The sequence below is a fragment of the Cebus imitator genome, unplaced genomic scaffold, assembly GCF_001604975.1.
Source record: "Cebus imitator isolate Cc_AM_T3 unplaced genomic scaffold, Cebus_imitator-1.0 Scaffold319, whole genome shotgun sequence".
Classification (NCBI taxonomy): domain Eukaryota; kingdom Metazoa; phylum Chordata; class Mammalia; order Primates; family Cebidae; genus Cebus; species Cebus imitator.
This window is the reverse complement of record NW_016107634.1, coordinates 247,685-265,085: the sequence shown is the minus strand read 5'-3', so window position 1 is coordinate 265,085 and position 17,401 is coordinate 247,685. Positions and strand designations below refer to the sequence as shown.

Here is a 17,401-nt window from a genome sequence, read left to right as displayed (position 1 = left end):
AGCCTCCTGAGTAGCTGGGATTATAGGCACGCGCCACCATGCCCAGCTAATTTTTTGTAGCTTTAGTAGAGACGGGGTTTCACCGGGTTGACCAGGATGGTCTCGATCTCTTGACCTCGTGATCCACCCGCCTCGGCCTCCCAAAGTGCTAGGATTACAGGCGTGAGCCACCGCGCCCGGCCAATATGAGGAGTTCTTAAGCAGCCTGACCAACATGGTGAAACCGTGTCTCTATTAAAAAATGCAAAAATCAGCCAGGCATGGTGTTGCACGCTTGTGGTCCCAGCCGCTCCGGGGCTGAGGGAGGAGGATCATGTGAACCTAGGAGGTGGAGGTTGCAGTGAGCCGATAGTGCCACCACACTCCAGCCTGGGCAACAGAGTGAGACTCCATCTCAAAAAACAAAAAAACAAAAAACGTATACACACACACACAAACACACACATTTGTGTATATATACATATATATGTATATACACACACATGTATATATGCATATACATATATATGTATGTAATATATAGTATATGCATAATATTTGTTACATGTATAATATATAATCTGGGTCAATCAAGAATCTTTCTTTTTTAGATTATAAAAACTTCCTCTTTAATCAAGGTTTATAACATCAACAGATTTCTTAAATAAAATGGAAAGTTTCCAGTACACTGAAACATAAATCCACAGGTCACCATACATACAACACCTGGAAAAAAAAAACAAAAACAACTTTACACAATGCCTGTAACAGCCATGGTCTTAATCTCAGATGCTTCCTCCATCTGCCAAGTATGTTCTGGATACACAGCACACTGTGGCTTCTGGGGTCACACTCAGCTGAGGCTGTGGGTCCACAGAGCAGTCATCAGGCTGGGCTATGGTGGTGGTGGCTCTACTCAAGAAGCAAAGCAGTTACCAGCAGATTCAAACAGTATATTGAACATCTTTTAAATATCAAAGTGAGAAACAAGAAGGCAACACAATAATGTCATCAGAAAGATGTTAGGAAGTAAGGACAGCTGCGTAAAGCTTGAGGCTGAAAAGTGGCTTGCCAACTTCATTTCTTTGGCTTCTTGGGTAGTGGGTGCCTGAACAGTAAGACATGAGGTTCTGGTTCATGGATCATATAATGGACCCAACCCTGACTCTGTTGAACGCCAAGATTCCTCCATTCAGATTCAGATATCAAATGGGTTTTAGGGACCAGCTTGGCTATGTTCTTGGCAGCATGACATGCTGATACTCAAACTCCTTGTTGTCATATTTGTCCAAGTAGTAAATTTGTCTGTACAACATGATCGCTTTGTCTGCTAGCCCTCAGCCCCCAAAAGAATTATAAGGCTGGGTACAGTGGCTCATGCCTGTAATCCCAGCACTTTGGGAGGCTGAGGCGGGCAGATCACAAGGTCAGGAGTTCAAGACCAGCCTGGCCGATACGGTGAAACCCCATCTCTACCAAAAATACAAAATTACCTGGTCGTAGTGGCACATGCCTGTAATCCCAGCTACTCGGGATTCTGAGGAAGGATTATTGCTTGAACGCGGCAGGTGGAGGTTGCAATGAGCCAAGATTGTGCCACTGCACTCCAGTCTGGACAACAGAAGGAGACTCTGTCTCAATAAAATAAAATAAGGAATTGTAAACTAGATACAAGGTTTTCTGAAAAGACACAAATACAATTCTTAAAGTATCACAGAGGTAGCAACTTTGAGAAGCACCTGAGGGAACAAATGCAAAAGGTTGGAATTATTAAAAGGTAAAAGCTCAGGAAGGGCCTCGTAGAACTTAAAGCTCAGGAAGTGCAACTTGGCTGGTGATGGGCTCTTGGTGTTTGGCTTGGGACTCAGACTTCTGACAGGCAGAAGTATTGGTGCTGGCATTTCTGAAGTGCATTATAATAAAGCTGGTTCTACAAATATTGGAAAAACTGCAAACTAGAGCTAGCTCATTGTAGGAAGGAACTCCTGCAGCTGGAATGAAGCAGCATTAATTGGAGTGATGCTCACAGAAATTGCATGCAGATAGGAAGAAAAGAGGAAGGTAACTATGAGAATCAACTGCCTTCTTCTGGCATTGCGTTCTCCCTGCAGCACTATCCATTGTTAGATAAAAATGTGAAACCAGCTTGTAAAGCATAAATGTGGCTTGCAGAATAAGAGTTTATAGTAGAGTGGTGTTGGAGCTGAAAATAGAAGTTGTAGAGTGTTTGTATCAAAACAGATAGCAAGAAAGACAGCAGTTATTAAATTTAAAAAAAAATTATTTTTTGGAGAGATGGAGTCACCCCAGCTGGAGTGCGGTGGCACAGCCTTGGCTTACTGCAGCCTATACCTCCAGGATTCAAGCAGTTCTCCTGCCTCAGCCTCTTGAGTAGCTGGGACTATAGGCACATGCCACCACACCCAACTAATTTTTTGTATTTTAGTAGATATGGGGTTTCACTGTGTTGCCCGGGCTGATCTTGAACTCCTGAGTTCAGGCAATTCACCTACCTCAGCTTCCCAAAGTGCTAGGATTACAGGGGTTAGCGACTGCTCCCAGCCAATCAAATCATATTTTAAAGTTTACCTGAAATAAATAAATCTCTGTGTGGTTAAGCCACGCACTTCATTAGGCAGGTTCATTTATTAAATTTTGCCTTTGTCATTTAGGAATTTAAATTTTTTAAATTTTATATAACTACATATAAAACATTCATGTTGTTTGAAAATTGATAAACTTCATCCCTGTTTTGTCTGCCCATCTACCTTATTTCTTTCCAGCCTTATAGGTAACTATTTAAATGTCCTTTATGGTTTATCCTTCCTTTTTAAATATTATGTTAATATACAATTTAAAAACAAGTTGGCTGGGCGCGGTGGCTCATGCCTGTAATCCCAGCACTTTGGGAGGCCAAGGCGGGTAGATCACGAGGTGAAGAGATTGAGACCATTCTCGCCATGATGAAACCCCGTCTCTACTAAAAAAATACAAAAATTAGCCGAGTGTGGTGGCACGCGCCTGTAGTCCCAGCTACTCGGGAGACTGAGGCGGAAGAATCGCTTGAACCCAGGAGGCAGAGGTTGCAGTGAGCCGAGATTGCGCCACTGCACTCCAGCCTGGCGACAGAGCAAGACTCCGTCTCAGAACAAAACAAAACAAAACAAAACAAAAAAAACAAGTTATCCCACTCCATCCCATCTGTATTAGTCTGTTTTTGCATTGCTATAAAGAAATACCTGAGACTGGGTAATTTATAAAGAAAGCATGTTGCTGGCATCTGCTTAGCTTCTGGGGAGGCCTCAGGAAACTTAGAATCATGGTAGAAGGTGAAGAGGGGCAGCAGGTTCATGTTACATGTGGCCAGAGCAGGAACAAAAAGAGAGGGTCAGAGGTGCCACACACTTTTTTCTTTTTCTTTCTTTCTTTTTTTTTTTTTTTTTTTGAGATGGAGTTTTGCTCTTGTTGTCAAAGCTGGAGTGCAATGGTGTGATCTCAGCTCACTGCAACCTCCACCTCCCAGGTTCAAGCAGTTCTCCTACCTCAGCCTCCTGAGTAGCTGGGATTACAAGCATGCACCACCACATCTGGCTAACTTTTTTGTATTTTTAGTAGAAACAGGGTTTTACCATGTTAGCTAGGCTGGTCTCGAACTCCTGACCTCAGGTGATCCACCCACCTCGGCCTCCCAACGTGCTGGGATTACAGGCATGGGCCATTGCATACAGCTGTGCCACATAGTTTTAAATGAACACATCTCATGTGAACTCATTATCATGAGAACAGTACCAAGGGGGAAATCCACCTGCATGATCCAGTCACCTGCCATCAGGTCCTGCCTCCAACATTGGGGATTGCAGTTCTACATGAAATTTGGTCAGGGACACAGATCCAAGCCATATTGTTCCACGCTGGTGCCTCCCAAATCTAATGTGCTTCTCACATTTCAAAACACAATCATGCCTTCCCAAAAGTTCCTCAGAGTCTTAACCATTTTAGCATTAACTCAAAAGTCCAAAGTCTCATATTTGAGATTAGAAGGAAAAGGCAAGTCCCTTCTGCCTATGACCCTGTAAAGTCAAAAACGTGTTAGTTACTTCCAAGATAACAATGTAGGTACAGGCATTGGGTAAATACTCCCATTCCAAAATGGAGAAATTGGCCAAAAGAAAGTGGCTGTGGGCCTTGCGCAAGTCCAAAACCCAGCAGCAGTCATTAAACTGTAAGGCTCCAAAATAATCTCCTTTAATTTCACATCTCTCATCCAGGACCCACTGGTACAAGGGGTGGGCTCCCAGAGCCTTGGACTGCTGTACCTACTCCTGTGGCTTTGCAGGTTCAGCCCCCGCAGCTGCTCTTATGAGGGGCTCTCATGGGTGCCTGTGACTTTTCCAGGCTGAAGGTGCAAGCTGCTGGTGGATCTACTGTTCTGGGGTCTGGAGGACAGTGGTACTTTCCTCACAGCTCCATTTGGGAGGGCCCCAGTGGGGACTCTGGGTACTCCAGCCCTACATTTCTCCTCTGCGTTGCCCAAGTAGATGTTGTCCGTGAAGTCTCTGCCCCTGCAGCAGGCTTCTGCTTGGACATCCATGCAGGCTTTCCCATAAGTCCTCTGAAATCTAGGCAGAGGCTCCCAAGTGTCAACTCTTGCGTTCTGTGTACCTGCAGGGAAGCTACCAAGGTTTATGCCTTGCACCCTGTGAAGCAGTGGTGTGAGCTGTATCTGGACCTCTTTGAGCCATGGCTGGAGCTAGAGAGGCTGGGACACAGGGGGCAGTGTCCTGAGCCTGGGCTGGCCTGGCCCATAAAACCATTCAATCCTCTTAGGCCTCTGGGCCTGTCACAGGAGTGGCTGCTCAGAATGTCTCTGAAATACCTTCAAGTCCTTCCCTTATCCTCAATTTCTGCAGCCTGCTTGAATTCCTCCCCTAAAAATGGGCTTTTCTTTTCTACCACATGACCAGGCTGCAAATTTTCCAAACTTGTATGCTCTGCTTCCCTTTGAAATATTTAAGTTCCAACTTTAGGTCATTTCTTTGCTCATGCATGTGAGCATAGGCTGTTAGAAGCAGCTAGATAACATCTTGAACACTTTGCTGCTTAGAAATTTCATCCACCAGATACTCTAAATCATCTGTCAAATTCAGAGTTCCACAGATCCCTAGAGACAGGGGCACAGTCCAGCTAAGCTCTTTGCCAAGGTGAAACAAAAAGGACCTTTGCTCCATTTCCCAATAAGTCTATTTCCATCTGAGACTCCTCAACCTGGACTTCATTGTCCATATTACTGTTTAAGTATTTTGGTCACAATTTACCAAATTTCCAGGAAGTTCCAAAATTTTCCTCACCTTCTTGCCTTCTTCTGTGCCCTCCAAACCATTTGAAATTCTGCCCGTTACCCAGTTCCAGAGCTGCTTCCACATTTTCAGGTATCTGGTTTTCTTTGTGTGTGTGTTTTTTTTTTTTTTTTTTTTGGAAGATGGGAGTCTCACTCTGTCACCCAGAGTGGAGTGCAATGGCACAGTCTTGGCTCACTGCAGCTTACACCTCCCAGGTTCAAGCTATTCTTCTGCCTCAGCCTCCAGAGTAATTGGGATTATAGGCACGCACCACTACGCCTGGCTAATTTTTGTATTTTTAGTAGGGATGGGGTTTCACCATGTTGGTCAGGCTGGTCTTGAACTCCAGACCTCATGATCTGCCTGCCTTGGCCTCCCAAAGTGCTGGGATTACAGGGATGAGTCACTGCGGCCGGCCTTTTAGGTATCTTTATAGCTGTACCCCACTCCTTGGTACCAATTTTCTGTATTAGTCCAGTCTCAGATTGCTATAAAGAAATTTCTGAGACTGGGTGGCTTATAAAGAAAAGAGGTTTAGGTTGGGTGCAGTGGCTCATACTTGTAATCCCAGCACTTTAGGAGACTGAGGTGGTTGGATCATAATGTCGGGAGTTTGAGATCAGCCTGACCAACATGGAGAAACTTCATCTCTATTAAAAATAAAAAGATTAGCCAGGCATTATGGCGAGTACCTGTAATCCCACCTACTCAGGAGGCTGAGGCAGGAAAATCACTTGAACCTGGGAGGCAGAGGTTGTGGTGTGCCGCGATCGCACACTGCACTCCAGTTTGGACAACAGAGCGAGACTCCATCTCAAAAAAAAAAAGGTTTAATTGGCTCATGGTTCTGCAGGCTGTACAGGAAACATGATGCTGGCATCTGCTCAGCCTACAATCATGGCAGTAGGTAAAGAGGAAGCAGTCTCATCCACATGGCAGGAGCAAGAGCAAAAGAGAGAGGGGAGGTACTACACATTTAACCAGGTCTCAGGAGAATTCAATATCATGAGAACAGCACCAGGAGGAAATCCACCCCCATGATCCACCCATCTCCCAGCAGGCTCCACCTCCAACATTGGGGATTACAATTCAGCAATTTGAGCAGGCACACAGATCCAAACCATATCACCATCTTTCTTGAATAAGCAGTAGCATATCACACACACACACACACACACACACACACACTCTTTTCCTGTTTTACTTAGTACTAGCAATCTCTCCTAAGTGGTGTAAGTAGAAAGTACTTATTTCTTTTTATAGCTTACGATGGAGATTAAATTTTAGATTACATCCTTTTAGAGATGCTATGTGAGGTTAAGGAAGTAGATGAGATTCGTTCCTATAAATCTAACACAAACTACAGAATCAGAGGGTGAAGGGTAGAATCCACAGGGAAAATCAGGGAGATAGGAGGATTGGCAGGTAGTAAGGAATTCACATGGCTTCTAGGAAGCAGGAGTCAGTGGTATCAAGTGATGTTAGAAAGATTCAAGATGATAAGTGCAGAGAAAAGGTAGATTTTGGTTTATGAACATAATCAGGTATTTGGAATTCGGCTTGTGTCAACCACTGAAGCGGAAGTTTACTGTCAAGCCTGTTCTCATCTCCACGTACCACTTCCAGCAACTCTCACCAAAGCCACTGAAAAACCCTCCTAGCTTGTCATTATACAGAGAAACCCTTGCTCCTTTTCTAATTTGTTCTCCACATTGCAGCCATTGTGACATAAAAATGGAAATCTGTCCGTGTCATTTTCTTAAAAGCTTTTAATAGATTTCTTTGGACAAAGGCCAAAATTGGCCTGTGACTGCTTGATTTGGCCCCTGTCTGTCTTGTCCTAGCTTTTCTTGCCAGTCTTCCCCTCGATTGCACCACTTCTGTCACACTTGCCTTCTTTCAGTTCTTTGAACCTTCTTGCTCTTCTTGCCTGGGACTTTTGTACATGCTGTTGTTGTCTCTTCCTAGAAGTAAAAGCCTTCACTGGGTAATCCCTCCTCATGCTTTCCCCAGCCTTCCAACCCCACTAAAATGAGATTCATTTTTTATTATATGCTCATATTACTTTCCATATATTTCCTTTATAGTGCTTCTCAGTTTGTAGTTATATATTGATCAGTTTACAGTTAGATATTGATATGCTTATTCTAATAATGTGCATCTGCCTCACATTTAATCTTCACAACTACTTAGTAATGTCTGTACTGTTAGAGTAGTAATAATAATCATCACAACTACTTAGTAATATCCTCATATTAAGGATGAGTACTCTATGTAACCTGCCCAAGACGACTGAGCTCTAGTAAGCGAGGGAACTGTGATTTGAACCTCCACTATCTACAAGACTGTAGTTATCATAAAGGCCTGGACCATGTTTGCTTTTCCTGACTGTTTATTCTCACGCCTAGCATAATGTTTGGGAAATAAACACCTAGCTAAAATATTTGGGATACTGAATTAAGGAGAAAATGTACTTACATTCTTATCTCTTCACGGTAATTTAATTTCACATGTGTGTAATGTAACACACAATGTCAGTTTAAAATTTCCAAACACTGTTAGGAAGATAACTGATTTAGCCCAGTATAGTTGGTGTATCATGTACGTAAAGCTGGTGATAGGACCAGCTTTTCATTTTGTCAAAAATTCACGTGCCGTGGTTCTTTTCTTGTCAGGTGTGCACAAGCTGTGAGGACAACGCAGAAGCTAATGGCTTTTGTGTAGAGTGTGTTGAATGGCTGTGCAAGACATGTATCAGAGCTCATCAGAGGGTAAAGTTCACGAAAGACCACACTGTCAGACAGAAAGAGGAAGTATCTCCAGGTAATAAATGAGCTCTTTTTATTTTTTTTCTTCTGTCTTTCCCCCTGTCTTGTCTTCCTTCCTGTATTGACTTGTTTTGACACATTTGTTAAGTATTAAATGTACTCTTAATTAAAAGAGGTTTATATTATAATTGAAATTTAAGTACTTAACAAATGTTGGAAAGTGTGAATAGATGTAGAACCCTGTTTTACATTCATACTGCCTGTCTTTCTGCTTCTATAAATGTCTTCATTTGGTGTGAATATAGAACAAATGGAGAAAAAATTTGCTTTTTCTTATTTTTCTTTTATCTCTAAGGTAACAACAAGGAGTGGGCTCAAATATTTTATAACTCTTTTTCCTTTTGACATTCTTGTAGTAAACCTGCTTTTTGAAATTTGTCTGATATATGGATAGCCAGAGAGGCTTTTTTATGTAATTATTATTTTTGGTTTTATTGTCTTGTTTTTAATGCAGTACACTAATACATTTTTTTAGTTTGGTAAAATACATGCAACATAAAATTTGTCATTTTAACTTTTTAAGTGTACAATTCAGGGGCATTTATTACATTTACACATTGTGCAACCATCATTAGTATTTTCAAAACTTTTTCGTCACCCCAGGTCAGCATCTTTTTTTTGTACCCTTTAGTAACTCCAATTTTCTTCCCCTAGCGCCTAGCTCCTGGTAACTTCTACCCTATTTTCTTTTTTTTTAAATGGAGTCTTACTCCGTCACCTAGGCTGGCTGTAGTGTAGTGGCACAATCTCAGCTCACTACAACCTCTGCCACATGGGTTTATGCAGTTCTCCTGCCTGTAGCTGGGATTACGGGTATGCACCACCACATCTGGCTAAGTTTTGTATTTTTAGTAGACATGGTGTTTTACCATGTTGGCCAGGCTGATCTCCAACTCCTGACTTCAAGTGATCTGCCAGCCTTGGCCTTCTAAAGTGCTGGGATTATAAGCATATGTCACTGTGCCCAGCCTTTATTTTCTGTCTCTATAAATTTGCTTATTCTAGATATTTCACATAAGTGGAATCATACAGTATGATGTCCTTTGATACCTAACTTATTTTACTTAGCATAATATTTTAAGAATTCACTCATGTAATAGCATGTATCAAAATGTAGCAAAACTTCTTTTTTTGTTTGCTTGTTTGAGACTAGTGAAAGATTTGGTGTAATCCCAGTACTTTGGGAAGCTAAAGTGGGATGATTGCTTCAGCCCAGGAGTTCTAGACCAGCCTTGGCAACATGGTGAAACCTTATCTACAAAAAATCAGAAAATTCACTGGGCATGATAGTACATGCTTGTAATCTCAACAGCCTGGGAGGTGAGATGGTAGGAGGATTGCTTGAACCAGGGAGCTTGAGGCTGCAGTGAGCTGTGATCATTGTCATTGCACTGCACCTGGGTGACAGTTTGAGACCCTGTCTCAAAAAAAAAAAAAAAGAAAAAAAGATTGAACCATCTTTGCATTGCTGGAGTTAATTCTATATTTCATCTTGATGTGTTGTGCTTTGAATATTCTTATAATATATTGCCAGTTTTCTCTATCTGGTTATTTTCATTTTCGTTCTGAATTCTACATGTTTACATATTTCTGTCTTCAGAAGTAGCTCTTGAATTTGTCTGTTTTATATTTTTTAGTTCGTTAATTTTATCTGTAATTTAGGATTTTTTTTTTTTTTTTGTGAGACAGACTCTCACTTCGTGACCCAGGCTGGAGTACAGTGGTGCAGTCTTGGCTCACTGTAACTTCTACCTTCCATGTTCAAACGATTATCCTGCTTTAGCCTCCTGAGTGTCTGGGATTACATGCCTGGCTAATTTTTGTATTTTTGGTAGAGACGGGGTTTCACCATGTTGGCCAGGTTGGTCTCGAACTCCTAACCTCAGGTGATCCACCCGCCTCAGGCTCCCAAAGTGCTGGGATTACAGGTGTGAGCCACCACGCCTGGTATAGGCCAGCATACTGCTAGCCAAACCAAACCTACTGGCGGTCTGCATATAGATCAGTTTTGTCAGTTTTGGCACTGTTAACATTTTGAGCTAGATAATTCTTTATTGTTGGGGATTGATCTGTGCATTATAAAAAAGAAATGCAAATGGCTGATAACTGAATGTTGATTCATCTCAGTGATCAAAGAAATGCATTCTAAGATAGTAAAGTACATACTTTACTATCTTGCATTTATTAAATTGTCAAAGATGAAAATTTAGAGAGTTCCTCCCGTTAATATGGTTAATAGCCACTCTACACTGGTTGGAGTACAGATTGGCACAATTATTAATTATTTTTCTATATGAATTACCCTTTGACTTAACAGTTCTACTAGGAATTTACCTTATGGGAACATTTAAATGATTTATAATTTTCATGTTTATTTCAGCACTGTTTGCAATATTGAAAAATGAATAACTTATAAATATCCTTTGTAAGTGGTATAGTGGTATATCTGTTTTATGAAATACTATACAGTTAATAAGAATGAGGTGGACATTTACTAATATAGAAAGGTATCTAAGGTAGAGTTAAGTAAGAAAAAAATCTCGACAATATATGTACTACCATTTATTGTTTTATAAAATGCAGCACTATACTATATGTACTTCCATATTTAGAAAAACCAGAGTAGTTAACACACCATGTTATTAATAGTAATTATCTCTGGAGGTAGGATTATTTCTGAAATGTTTGTATTTTGCCTTTAATTATTAGTAAGATAACTGAGGTTTACTGTTTAATTATACTATTCATATTCTGATTTTTCCACTTAACATTATGATGTAAACATTTTCCACTTTTACCCCACACTGGAAAACTAGAGTGTATTAATGAAAACATTATTTCTGTGTTGATGGGTATCCTCTGTTAGGATTTTAACAAAAGTGGGTTAATAATTTATTTGACTCTCCTTTTAGACATTTGTATTGTATTTTCTTTCTTCCTCCCTCTCTTTTCATCTCTTTCTCTGCCTCTCTATCTGTGAGGTCACGCAGTGTTCCTAGACTGAACTCAAAAAACGCTTGGGCTCAAGCAAGCGATTCTCTCAACCCAACTCCCTGACTAGCTGAGACTACAGGCGTAGGACACTGTGCCCAGCTTGATTTTCCTAATTGCATTTTCAAAAATTCTCCTCATATTTGGGATAGAAGACATCCAGGTGGTTCATACTCACCAGGGTTGTCTTCTTAAGACTTTTTAATGCAGTAAAACACATTTTTAACTACACTTAGTCCCTTTGTTTACTTTTGAATTAATTTAAATTTCTACTTAAAAAATGAAAAGGTTAATTTTTTTTCCTGAAATGGTGACAAAATATGTGATATCTTAATATCTGTAATTCTTAGTGAAAGTTACAGTATAGTATAGGTGAAGCTGTAGTGTTTATATCAATAGATGTGAATTCAAATGGGCAATCTAATAATTATTTACCATTCAGTTATGTTAATTTTCTTCTCTTTTTCTCCCATTGTTTCTGCAGAGGCAGTTGGTGTCACCAGCCAGCGACCAGTGTTTTGTCCTTTTCATAAAAAGGAGCAGTTGAAGCTGTACTGTGAGACATGTGACAAACTGACATGTCGAGACTGTCAGTTATTAGAACATAAAGAGCATAGGTACCAGCATCTTTGGTTATATAGATTTGTGTATAGATGCATATACAGCTTTAGAGGACTAAAGGACTGCTGCCAACCCTGGTCAAATGTCAGTCTTTAAATAGGTTTGTTTGGCCAGCAGTATGCTGGCCTACACCAGGGTTTGCTAGTTTTGACACTACTGACATTTTGGGCTAGATAATTATTGTTGGGGACTGATCCGTGTATTATATGGTGATTAGCATGCTTGACCTCTACGAACTAGATGCTGGTAGTTACTAACCCTCTAACCCTCCCCAGTTGTGACAACTAAAATATAGCTCCAGACATTGGCAATGGCCTAAGGAGAAAAATCATCCTGAGTTGAGGACACTGGCCGACACACTGTTTTAAAATATATAGAACTAGTTACCAGCATTGCAAAATGAGGAGATTTTATATTTTTTAAAATATCTAGATTTCTGGATTTTCTAGCCCTGGGTCTGTATACTTTCATGTGAACATTTGAGACATGCCTTTTCCAGTTCCTTACAGTTCCTAGCAAAGCTTACTTTCATTTATTTTTTTTTGAATTTTTTTTTAGAGATGGGGTTTCACCATGTTGCCCAGGCTGGTCTTGAACTCCTGACGTCAGGTGATTCATCCTCCTCAGCCTCCCAAAGTGCTGGGATTATAGGCATGAGCCACCGCGCCCAGCAAATGTTCTGATCTTTATTTTATTTTATATTTTATTTTATTTTTTGAGACAGAGTCTCACTCTGTCGCCCAGGCTGGAGAGCAGCGGCACGATCTCGGCTCACTGCAAACTCTGCCTCCAGGGTTCAAGTGATTCTCTTGTCTCAGCCTCCCAAGTAGCTGGGATTACAGGCACCCGCCACACCATGCCTGGCTAATTTTTTGTATTTTAGTAGAGACGGGGTTTTACCATGTTGCCCAGGCTGGTCTTAAACTCGTGACGTCAAGTGATCCTCCCGCGTTGGCCTCCTAAGGTGCTAGGATTACAGGCGTGAGCCACCGTGCCCGGCATAAAACTTACTTTTAAATCTGATCTCAATAGACATTCAGGTCAGCAACAGGTAATTTATATGGGTAAGATTCAGATTGATACAAATATAATTGCTTATAATGGTCCAGGCTCCTGATAATGGCAGACTAGATAATTTGGACCAACAGTGAGAATGACTAGAAAACTTGGACAAAATACAGAAATTGTCTATATGAAATGCTAGAACTAATAAAATAGTAAAGCAGTATTGGACAGTATCTTGTTGGTGTGCTGTGTGTATATGTATATCACATAGCAGCAAATGTGCTAAAAGGGTATGGAATTTATGTTCTAAGGTCCATGCATGGAAGAGCATGAAAAGTATAGATATTAAATGATGACATGTAAAAATTTGTTTTTGTAATGTGTAGAGTAGTCACCAAAAGAATAGTAAGTGTATACAATTACGAAGGTGTGGGCAGTGTGGGAATGTGGAATAATCAGTGTAAACAAAGACCAAAAAGTGAGAAAAAGAAATAAACAACCGATGGAATGTAATGAGGCCTTGGTAAGTTGGTATATCTACAAATATACCATAATTATACTAAATGTAAACGGCTGGGCGCGGTGGCTCAAGCCTGTAATCCCAGCACTTTGGGAGGCCGAGGCGGGTGGATCACGAGGTCAAGAGATCGAGACCATCCTGGTCAACATGGTGAAACCCCGTCTCTACTAAAACTACAAAAAATTAGCTGGGCATGGTGGCGCGTGCGTGTAATCCCAGCTACTCAGGAGGCTGAGGCAGGAGAATTGCCTGAACCCAGGAGGCGGAGGTTGCAGTGAGCCAAGATCGCGCCATTGCACTCCAGCCTGGGTAACAAGAGCGAAACTCCGTCTCAAAAAATAAATAAATAAATAAATAAATAAATGTAAACAGACAAAATGTTCCAAATTATAAGACAGGTTTCGGACTGGGTAAGAAGGAAAATACAAAAATGTGCTATTTTCTTTTTGTGAGATATATCTAAAAACTCCATATATAAAAGAGTTAATGGGAAGAGACATGCCATGTAAATACTAACCAAAGGCAAGATTGCATAGTAGACAAAATCCATTACCTGAGGCAAAGAGGGACACTTTGTAAGGATGAAAAGGCTCTCTTCATCTTAAAAGATATGCATTGTAAATTTATACAGATTATAAATTAAAAAAAAAAAAGACAGAACTTCAAACTAATAGAAAACTCCATAGGCATAGTAGTTACCACTTCATGCAGTAATTGAAGCCGAGCAGTGTGGCAGGCACCTGTAAGTGCTAGCTACCTAGCTACTCAGGAAACTGAGGTGGGAGTAAGACCTATCTGTAATAAATAAATAAAGAACAAAACAAGCAGACTGAAAAATCAGTAAAGATAGTGAAATAAGGGCCGGGCGTGGTGGCTCACGTCTGTAATCCCAGCTACTCAGGAGGCTGAGGTAGGAGAATCGCCTGAACCTGGGAGGTGGAGGTTGCGGTGAGCCAAGATCACGTCATTGCGCTCCAGCATAGGTGACAAAGAGTGAAACTCCATCTCAAAAAAAAAAAAAAAAAAAAAAATCGAGTAACATAGGATAGTGTTTTATGGACATTATGGAACACTGTACCCCAAAATACACATTCTTTACAAGCATACAATAAAATAGTAACTGACCATATGCTAAAGTCTTAAATTTGAAAAGATTGAAAGATACTATATATTTGGAAATGAAATTCTTGTGATAACTAAGTGTACTGATGCACAATCCTGGAATTATATCCTAGATTAAAGAACGAAGTTATTTAAAAGACATTGTTTAGACAAATGATAGAATTAAAAAACATGGTCTATAGGTTACAGTATTATAAAAAAAGTTACAGATTTAAATTTAACTTTGAAATTATTTAAAAATAATCAGTTAAATACATCTAAATAATCAAGAAGAAATTTCAATAGATAGTAGAAAACATTTTGATCTGAATAATAGTGAAGATATCAATCAAGCCTTGAGGTTTTTCTTTTTTAATAAGTAAAGCCATATTTGGAAGACAATTTATATTATTAAAGGCATTTGTATTATGTAAAGGATAAAGTCAATTCACCAAACATTTATTGCAGTTTAGGAAAAGTAGCAAATTAAACCCAAAGCAAATGGGTTTTAAAAGAAACATAAAAAAGACAGGTATAGAAATAGTCAAAGCCAAAATGACTAGAAAAATCAACAATTCTCTGTATGAGTGATTGAGAGAGCAGGCCCAAATAACCACTGCCAAGGAGTAGGAAGGTGGCATTATTACGTATTTTAAATGCATTTTCAAAGATAAAGGATATCTCTAAATAGTAAGAAAATGTGTACATGATATGGGAAAACTCTTAGAAAATGCAACTTTTTTCCAAAACTTATGCAAAATACAGTAGAAAATCAGAATAGTCTTTTAATGTTCATTCATAATTTAAAACCTTATCACAAAGAAAATTACACATACAGGCCAGGTGCAGTGGCTGTAATCCCAGCACATTGGGAGGCTGAGGCGGACGATCACCTGAGGTTGGGAGTTTGAGACCAGCCTGACCAACAAGGAGAAACCCTGTCTGTACTAACAATACAAAATTAGCTGGGCTGCTGGCCCATGCCTGTAATCCCAGCTACTCTGGAAGCTGAGGCAGGAGAATCACTTGAACCTGGGAGGTGGAGGTTGCGGTAAGCTGAGATTGCACCATCACATTCCAGCCTGGGCAACAGGAGTGAAACTCTGTCTCAAAAAAACAATGGGGGTGGGGGGGATGGAATTACACATACAAATGACACTGATGAATATACCACGTAGTTAAGGTAACAGTAGTCCCTTTCTTATACAGACTTGTCCAGAGAATGGCAAAAAACTGAATTCTTTCCAACTCGTTATATGAAGCCAGCATAACCTTTACACCAAAAACTGACAGTGAATAGAAGTGGAAAATTACAGACCAGTCTCATCCATGAAATGAATGTAAAAATTGCAAGAAGCAGAAAATAAGAAAACAGATGATTTTAGAGGAAGGGAAGACTTGCCTTAAATCTCGTAGTATTGTCATTTTGGGACAGTTGTAATTAAACCAATTTGGCCTCATTGTAGGGATACAAAATTCATTTCACATGTCAAAATCATTGATGCTAAAATCTTTCATGTCATGTTAAAAGAATAAAGGAAAAAGTATATGATTATCTCAATAGAAGCAGTAGAAATATTCCATAAAAATGAAATATGCGTTCATTATATAACATCTTAGCAGACTAGAAATAAAAGGGAATTCAAGTGAAAGTGAACTCTGTAAGCTTATAAAACTGTATGTTGGATGCATGTGGTTCTCAAACTTTCAAAATATTTACGTGTCCATAATCTTTCTTGAGGGATAATTTAAGAGGTGGGGAAAATTTGCCTTATTAGGGATACATTTGGTGTTTTAAAAGATTATTACATGAATTCTTTTTAATCCTATTGTATTTTTATCAGTCATTTCTTTATTCTTGGACTTTGCCTCATTGTATATTTTTGTGTGAAATAATTTGCTTATTTCTTCAGATATCAATTTATAGAAGAAGCTTTTCAGAATCAGAAAGTGATCATAGATACACTAATCACCAAACTGATGGAAAAAACAAAATACATAAAATTCACAGGAAATCAGATCCAAAACAGGTAATTTTATCGTATTATATAATCATTTTAGCATAACTTGTTATTTGCTTTTAGAACAGACCATTTTCCTTAACTCACAGTTAAGTAGTAAATTTTCAGATGACTGCAATAACACGTTGTTCATAAGACTTTCCCAAAAACTTGGTTGGAAAGCATTCTTTTCTGCTGTAAAATTTCAAAACTAATATGATAATAAACTACACTTAGGATTATAATAGCTCATTTATTTAGTAGGTATTGATAACTTATTGTCACTTATTTTCCAATGATAAGGAAATCCCAAGATTTAAATGCAAAATCAACCATTTTTTGCCAGTAATGTAAATGTTCTAACACTTGAATGAACCCTTAATTGTTATTTTTAGGTTTGCTAAAATTTGAGATGCCTTCCTTATGCTGTGATTCTTTTTTTTTTTTTTTTTAACTGCAAAGTGGTAGAAATTTTAAGACACCAGGAGACAGGGATTGTTAAACTGTTCACACACCTTTTACTCCTTGTCTGATAAAATGCTTAAACAATTACTTGTTATGCCTTTTATCCTGGTAAGGAAATCATCGCCTGTCCAAAGTTTCATATCTTAGACATCAATGATTGGGGAGAAAACCACTAACCTCCTTGGAGTAGGGGCAGGTGGAGATGTTGTCCAAATCCCATTTAGGGCACATACTGATACTTAATTTACACACCTATGAAATGTCATGACCTATTGTTTTACATGCAAAAGTAATGTCACTGCCTAAATAAGTCAAGGAATGTTTATTAGAATATGCCAGAGCAAAAGACCTCACAGAGAATTTAAATGTTCCTTGTATAAATCGTGTCAGCCTTTAAGGAAATCATTATAATCTGTTACTGTCATTTTGGAACATAGCTGGGGGTGGAACATTTGGGAATTTTTTAAAGGTAATTAATTTCCCGTATTACTTAATTTCCTTAAAAGAGATTTTTAAACATTATTATTATTATCATTTTTTTTTTTTTTTTTT

The 17,401-nt window shown here is 39.3% G+C and overlaps 1 protein-coding gene and 1 pseudogene across 1 annotated transcript in view; one reads left to right on the top strand and one right to left on the bottom strand.

The window, feature by feature from the left end:
• The window catches only part of TRIM24 (tripartite motif containing 24), a 117,285-nt gene that overhangs the window by 52,965 nt on the left and 46,919 nt on the right, over window positions 1–17,401 (top strand). The window contains exons 3-5 of the mRNA XM_017504308.1: window positions 7,994–8,141; window positions 11,622–11,754; window positions 16,298–16,415. Coding sequence (XP_017359797.1) covers window positions 7,994–8,141; window positions 11,622–11,754; window positions 16,298–16,415 — 399 coding nt within the window. The remainder of the gene's footprint in view (window positions 1–7,993; window positions 8,142–11,621; window positions 11,755–16,297; window positions 16,416–17,401) is intronic.
• Window positions 592–1,769, bottom strand: LOC108286445 (annotated as a pseudogene).